Source organism: Galeopterus variegatus, unplaced genomic scaffold, assembly GCF_000696425.1.
Source record: "Galeopterus variegatus unplaced genomic scaffold, G_variegatus-3.0.2 Scaffold1180, whole genome shotgun sequence".
NCBI classification, from domain to species: Eukaryota; Metazoa; Chordata; class Mammalia; order Dermoptera; family Cynocephalidae; genus Galeopterus; species Galeopterus variegatus.
Genome location: NW_007727291.1, coordinates 297,205 through 303,421, shown reverse-complemented (window position 1 = coordinate 303,421; position 6,217 = coordinate 297,205). Strand labels below are relative to the sequence as shown.

Sequence of the window (6,217 nt, the reverse complement as noted above, 5' to 3'; positions counted from 1 at the left end):
GCAGCCGCGCGCGCTCCCGGAAGGCCGCGTCGTCCGCCAGCGCCAGGCTCCGCCGCGAGAGGCGGGCGGCTGGACCCGGCCAGACCCGGCCGGGGGTGCGGAGGCTGCGGGCAGACCAAGAGACGCGGTTACTGCGCGTCCAGGCCCCGCCCGCCGCCGTCTATCCTCCCCGCAGTCTAACTCAAAGCCCTGTCATTGCGCCGTCTGCGGAGCGTGGATCGATCTCTCTCCCCCGTCTCTTGCTTTGTGTGTGGGTCTCAGTCTCTCTGCTCACCAGGTTCGAAACTCCTTGAGTACCAGAGCGAGTCTGATGCACTTGCCTGCCCGCAGCGCTCAGCGCACGCCTGGCACACATCAGAACTCAATAAACCTTGCTCAAAGAATGAATCCGTTTGTGCATCGACTCCCTTCACGTCTCAGCAAACCTTTCCCAGACTCTCTTTGTATATCTTTGTCTTATTGATTCTCTGCCCACCACCCCACCTCCCCGTCTGCCCCTGCACCCAGCCTCTGTCCTTCTCTCTAGTTTCCGTCGCCCTTTCTTTGGGTCTTTGCTTCCCTTTCTGAGACTCTGTTCTTCTTTCTCTCTGGGCCTCTTCCCACCTCTCCAAGTCCCACCCCTTCCTGGGAGTCCTGGGCCTGGCTCCTACCTGAAGACCCCGGCTGCGGGGGCCAGGGCGACTCCTGAGGCAGTGCGGATGCCCCAGGGCACGAGCAGCAGCAGCAGCAGCAGCAGCAGCCGGGAGCTCCTGGACACCTGGCGGGTCTCCATCACCTGTGGAGAGAGAGGAAAGGGCTCAGTGAGGCCGGTATCCCGGCTCCGAACCACAGACCTCACGATACACCCAACCCCAGCGCCTCCTGCAGGGCCCCCTACCGCGCAGTGGTTTGGGGCAGTGACGCTGGCAGCCCCGTTATATCGCTTCCACAACCCCCGCAGCGGGCAGTGACGCAGGCCGGGGGGCCGGGGGCGCGGGGTCAGCCTTCCCCCCAGGCTCATTAGGAGCAGCCAGCGGTAATGAGGAGCCGGAGGTGGGGGCCCTGCGGCTGCTTTGGCGGCCACCAACTAATTGGGACCAAGAGCTGGGACCTGCAGAGAAGAGGGAGGGGGAGAGACAGACAGACAGAGCGGTGGACACAGGGGGTGTGTCAGAGGGATAAAAATAGAGACTGGCAGAGGGACTACCAAAGCAGAAGACAGAGACACAGGGAGAGAAGGCGAGACAGGGAAAGCAACAGAAAGGAGAGACTGATGAGGAGAAACAGAGACACAAAGGGAAGAAATAACCATGAGAAGGAAGGACAAAGACAGAGAGTGACTGAGGAAGAGAAGGAGAGGAAGAAAGGGAGTAACAGAGGAAAGAAGGAAGGAAAAGGAGGGTAGAGAGAAGAGAGAGAGACTGGCAGAGCCAGATCCAGGCGGAGAGTTGAGATAAAAGGCTCTCAGAAGGACAGGAGATGGGCCGGCCCGTGGCTCACCAAGTCAAGGGTTAGGATCCCCTTACCGGTCATCTTTAAAAGAAAAAGAAAGAAAGAAAGAAAGAAAGACAGAAGATGGAAGAACAACAGGCAGGGACAGAGATGACCAGAGATAAATCCAGCAGGAAGAGAAGCAGAAAGATAGAGTGAACGTTTGGGGGCTGGTCTCCTGGACCTGGACTCCTTGGGTCCTAGGCAAGAAGGTTGCTGAGGGTTCAGACTCTTGAGTCTGAGGGCGTGTGAGGGGGCTGAGGGTGTAAATTCCTGGTTCTTTAGAGAGGAGAAGCCTGGAAGCACATGCCTAGAATTTTGAGGGAGAAAGGCTTAGAGGGCTGGATTACAGGGGAGAAAGGAGATGGGGATCTTGAACCATTGGATTCAGGGATTGGGAATCCTGAGTCCTAGGTACTTCAGAAATAGAGGCTGGGGGTTTGGACTCCTCAGCCTGAGGTGGGCAGGAGGGCAGAGGTGGGGGGACAGGGAGGAGAGCTGTAGGTCAGGGAGAAAAGGCAAGAGAAGGCAAAAGGTGTGTGTAGTGGGAGTGTAAAGACAGACAAAGTGACTGGCAAAATCAGAAAAAGCTTAGAGATACCATGAAGCGGGACAAGGCATACAAAGACCCTGGGCTATCCTGTAGATGTGTCTAAGTCCTTCTCGGGGAGGATTTTGGGTGTGTTGTGAAGATAAAACCCAATGCCTCCCACACTGACTCTTAAGAGGGAGCCATCTACACACAGTGGGGAGGGAGGCAAAGGTTGGTAGTACTAAAGGGCAGTAGTAACCTGGAACATGGAAACCTGGGCTCCCCGAGAGGAGGGGCCAGAGCTTGGGCTCCTAAGTGTAAGAGTAGATGGGACAGGGACCCAGACTCCTGGGTCCTGGGAGAGGAGGGGCTGGGGGCCTGGATTCCTAAATCTGAGTAAGGAAGGAGCTAGAGGCCTGGACTCCTGGACCTGACATGAGGGAACTGGGGCCTTGACTCCAGGGCGTTGAAGTAAGAAAGTACCAGCGATCTAGACTCGGGTTTGGAGGTAGGAGAGGGGAGGGTGGGGGCCAGGACCCCTGGTTTCAAAGGAAAGATAGTTTGGTTGGGCCAAATACCCCCGCCAGATCATCCAGTTCCCAACTACTTTGCTCCCCACCCCATAACCCCCAGAGACAATGTCTTTTATCTCTGCTCCTTTAAGAGCCTAAGCCTGTTGCTAGGCTCCCAGGATCCCTGGGGAGGGGGCAGGTGTGTCACCTGTGTGCCCCTGGGACCCTGCCACCCTCCACCCCATTCAGAGCCATTGTGCAGAGTTCACCAGTCTTTGCATCCACCTCTGCTCACCTGCTGTTATCTTGGACACCACTGAGCAGGTAAGAAGCCCCAGGACCCCAAGTGACCCATCTAGACTTCTGCCTCTTCCACCTCCACCTGACCACAGACCTATGCATCTCTGCCCAGACCAGCCCCTGAGATGCTGGAATCCTAGCTCCATTCAGAAACCTGAGAATGGCCCCACAGCTCTCTCCTCCCTGAGCCCCTCCCTGCCCCCTGTTCCACGCTGAGGAGTCCAAGCTAGCTCCCAACCTCTATTTCTGAAGGACCCAGGAGTTAGGACTCCCAATCCCTGAATCCAATAGTTCAGGATCCTCATCTCTTCTCTCCCCTGTAATCCAGCCCCCCAAGCCTTGCTCCCTCAAAATTCCAGGCATCGACTTTCCAGCCTTCTCCTCTCCAACGAATCAGAACTTTACACCCTCAGCCTCCTCACAGCCCCTCAGACAGAACCCCCAGTAACCTTCTTGCCCAGGACCCAAGAGTCTCCCTCCTCCCTCAGAACCAGGAGCCCAGCTCCCAACCGTTCCTTCTGAGCCTCCTCTAGTGTAAACAACTGTTGAATCAAGGTGTCCCCGGGGCCCCCATGGAGGCAGGCGATCCCGTGTCTCCTCGGAGGTCTGACACCCTCTAAAATCGTAGTTGAGGAGGACTGGGGACATGAAAAGGTGTCATTCTTTCCCAGTTTTTCTAGGACCCCTCAGGAAAAAGATAGGGGAATTCACTATGACTCCCAAGAAGCCCCGCACCTCAGGGAGGACTGGGGACATGAAAAGGTGTCATTCTTTCCCAGTTTTTCTAGGACCCCTCAGGAAAGAGATAGGGGAATTCACTATGACTCCCAAGAAGCCCCGCACCTCAATCTCCCCTAGTTACTGCTTCTACTGCCTCATAGCCTTTGGGGATTTTTAACCGGGTTCTTCTCCTTTCCCTGGCGCCAAGCTCGGCCCCCGAAGTGTCCACCGGGGACCAGTGGGCGTGGTCTGTGGGAGTGGACGGGGCTCCAGGAAGCCTTCGGCCTTAACCCCTTGCTTCCCGCTCCCCCCGCAGCTGTAGGCATCTCCCAGAGCTATGAAACCGTCCAGCCCGATCCTGTTCCTCCTCGTCTTCCTCCTCGCCTGGCTGGGTTCCAAGGCCGCCCCCTCAGCCTCTCCGCCTTCGGGCTCCGACTTCCCGGGGATGGGCCACCCCTTCAAAACCTCCCCTTGTGCTTCTGAAAATTCCACTAGAGATCGGCCTAACCCAGAATTCCCTGGGACTACTCATCTTGAGCCCTCCAAGACACCTCATGCAATCTCCCCTGAGACCTCCCCCCTTGACTTCACTGAGATCCCTAACTCTGACCTCCCAGAAAGGACACATCCAAAGTCTCCTGGGACCCCCAAGCCTGACCCACTCACAACCTCAATATCAGAATCTGTGGACACTGCAAAAACTAACCCCTCCAAAGCGACACACGCAGAATTTTCTGAGACCCCCAAATATGACCCAACTGAAATTCCACACCCAGGATTTCCTGAGACCCCCAAACCCAATCCCTCCAAAACTTCACACCCAGAATTTCCTGAGACCCCAAACATTGACCTTATGTTAACTACACACCAAGAATCCCCAGAGATTCCCAAACTTAACGCCACTGAAGTCTCACATACAGAAACCCATGAGACCCCAAATCCTGACCCCACCAAAACCCTTGACCCCAAATCTCCAGAAACCCATGACCCTGACATTACTGAGCCCCCAAACACTGCATTACCCCAGACCCTCCATCCTGACCCTACTGAAAGCCCCCACCTTGAATCCCATGTGACTCACAACCCCAGCCCCACTAAAATTCCCCAAACAGAATTCCCCACAACCCACTACCAAGATGCAACAGTGATCCCCATGACCTCTGACCCTGAAATCTCCACTAGTCTTTACCCAGAAGCGCCTGCACCCTTCAAGGATGAAGCTACTGCCCTAAATGAGTTGCCTCTGAATCCCAAACCAGAAACCCCTCCAGCCACCCAGCCTGACTCCCCTAAATTGCCCACCTCAGAGCCTCCAGGGACCATTGAGCTGAAGGCCCCCCAGAACTCTGGCCCTAAAGGGCCTGACGCCCCTCCTCCCTCATCCCGGATTGCAGGGCCCCCTGCTCCTCCGGGGCCCCCCAATGAGCTGGACCCTGCCACTCCGCGGGCCCCCCAGCGGCGCAGCCGAGGTGAGAGAGTCAACACCATCATCGTGGTGGAACGAGTGAAGGAGACCGGTGAGGGGCGGGAGCCGCACTCTTGGGTCTGAGGGAGGAGGGAGCAGGGGTCTGGATTTCTGGGTCTTGGGGAGGAGGGGCTAGGAGCTCAGATTGCTTGTCTCCTCCTTCAGGCGTGACTGTGGTGGGGCGCCCTCGCGGCGCTGCAGGAGGGGCGCTGTGCCTGTTCTTTGCGGGCACCGGGCTGCTGATCGGCATCTTCCTTCTGCTGTGGTGTCTCTACCGCCGGGCAGCTCGACACCGGCCCTTCGCACACCACCGGCTTCCGGACAACGGAGATGAACCGGGTGAGCGCCCCGCCCCTTGAATGCCTGCGCGTTTCCTTAACCTGCTCTCGCCCAGCACTTTAGGGCACCTTGCAAAAGAGTACAGGTCCCTAGCCAAGGCAAATAAAAGCCCTGACCCCTCTATGGTCACGTCCTGCCCACAAATTGCTTGAAATGTCACACACAAATCCACTTCTGCCCCCAGGTCAGTTGGGAACCGCATCAGGCCCAGAGCCACGGGTCCCTACGGGCCCTGTGCTTTTCCCTTCCTGGGCGCAGCTCGGGGCCCCGTATGCCCCGCCTCCTCCACGGCAGGCCCCGCCCCTCCATGGCAGGCCCCACCCCTGCTCCATGGACGCCACGCGTCCTCGTTTATTCGAGAGCCCTCACCCTTTCCTTGATACCCAGTTCAAATGGAAGGTCGGAGTCCTCTCTCCGGCCTCTTCATAGGCCAGCGGCACAGCAGGGGGCACAGGACCCCTTTCAGCCTGGACATGATCCCGGCCCTTTGCTCCCACAGTTGTGCATTTGGACGCCCCGAAGGACCCCTACGACCTCTACTTCTATGCGCCGGATGCCTGGGTCCCTTCGCACATCGCCACCAAGCAGCCACCACCCACACCCCCGCTGCCACCCAAGCTGCCCCCGCCGCCTCGCGGGGGCCGCCCCCAGCGCTTGGAGGCACTGTCCCCCGCCACCCTCCCCAACAACTTCGTGTGAGCCCCACCCGGGGTCGCCAGAGGGTCCTGTCCTCCTGGCATGCTTTGCTACATAGTGCGCCTCTCAGATAGAGGGCCTAACACACAGATGCTTTCTTTGTAGTCAGAGGACACGGTGTGAGGCTGAATAAATGACGTGTTCCCGCGGCTAGACACCTCCTGGCTTGAGTCCGGGGGGGGG

At 57.9% G+C, this 6,217-nt stretch overlaps 2 protein-coding genes across 2 annotated transcripts in view; one reads left to right on the top strand and one right to left on the bottom strand.

Annotated features, from left to right (window-relative positions):
• The window catches only part of PTH2 (parathyroid hormone 2), a 3,426-nt gene extending 2,654 nt beyond the window's left edge, over positions 1-772 (bottom strand). Inside the window, exons 1-2 of the mRNA XM_008575429.1 lie at positions 651-772; positions 11-104 (exon numbers count right to left, since the gene is read on the bottom strand). Of these exons, the coding sequence (XP_008573651.1) occupies positions 11-104; positions 651-772 (216 nt within the window). The remainder of the gene's footprint in view (positions 1-10; positions 105-650) is intronic.
• Positions 773-3,871: 3,099 nt separating this feature from the next.
• On the top strand, positions 3,872-6,151 carry GFY (golgi-associated, olfactory signaling regulator). The gene is made up of 3 exons (XM_008575411.1): positions 3,872-5,051; positions 5,165-5,338; positions 5,838-6,151. Exons 1-3 carry the CDS (start codon positions 3,872-3,874, stop codon positions 6,035-6,037), a joined length of 1,554 nt encoding a protein of 517 aa, XP_008573633.1. The 3' UTR covers positions 6,038-6,151.
• The last annotated feature ends 66 nt before the right edge of the window (positions 6,152-6,217 follow it).

Excerpts from the sequence above, each read along its gene's own strand:
- GFY (XM_008575411.1), top strand. The coding sequence starts at position 3,872 with ATGAAACCGTCCAGCCCGATCCTGTTCCTCCTCGTCTTCCTCCTCGCC. Across the intron at positions 5,052-5,164 it reads GGAACGAGTGAAGGAGACCG|GCGTGACTGTGGTGGGGCGC; the intron begins GTGAGGGGCGGG and ends CTCCTCCTTCAG. Across the intron at positions 5,339-5,837 it reads GGACAACGGAGATGAACCGG|TTGTGCATTTGGACGCCCCG; the intron begins GTGAGCGCCCCG and ends TTGCTCCCACAG.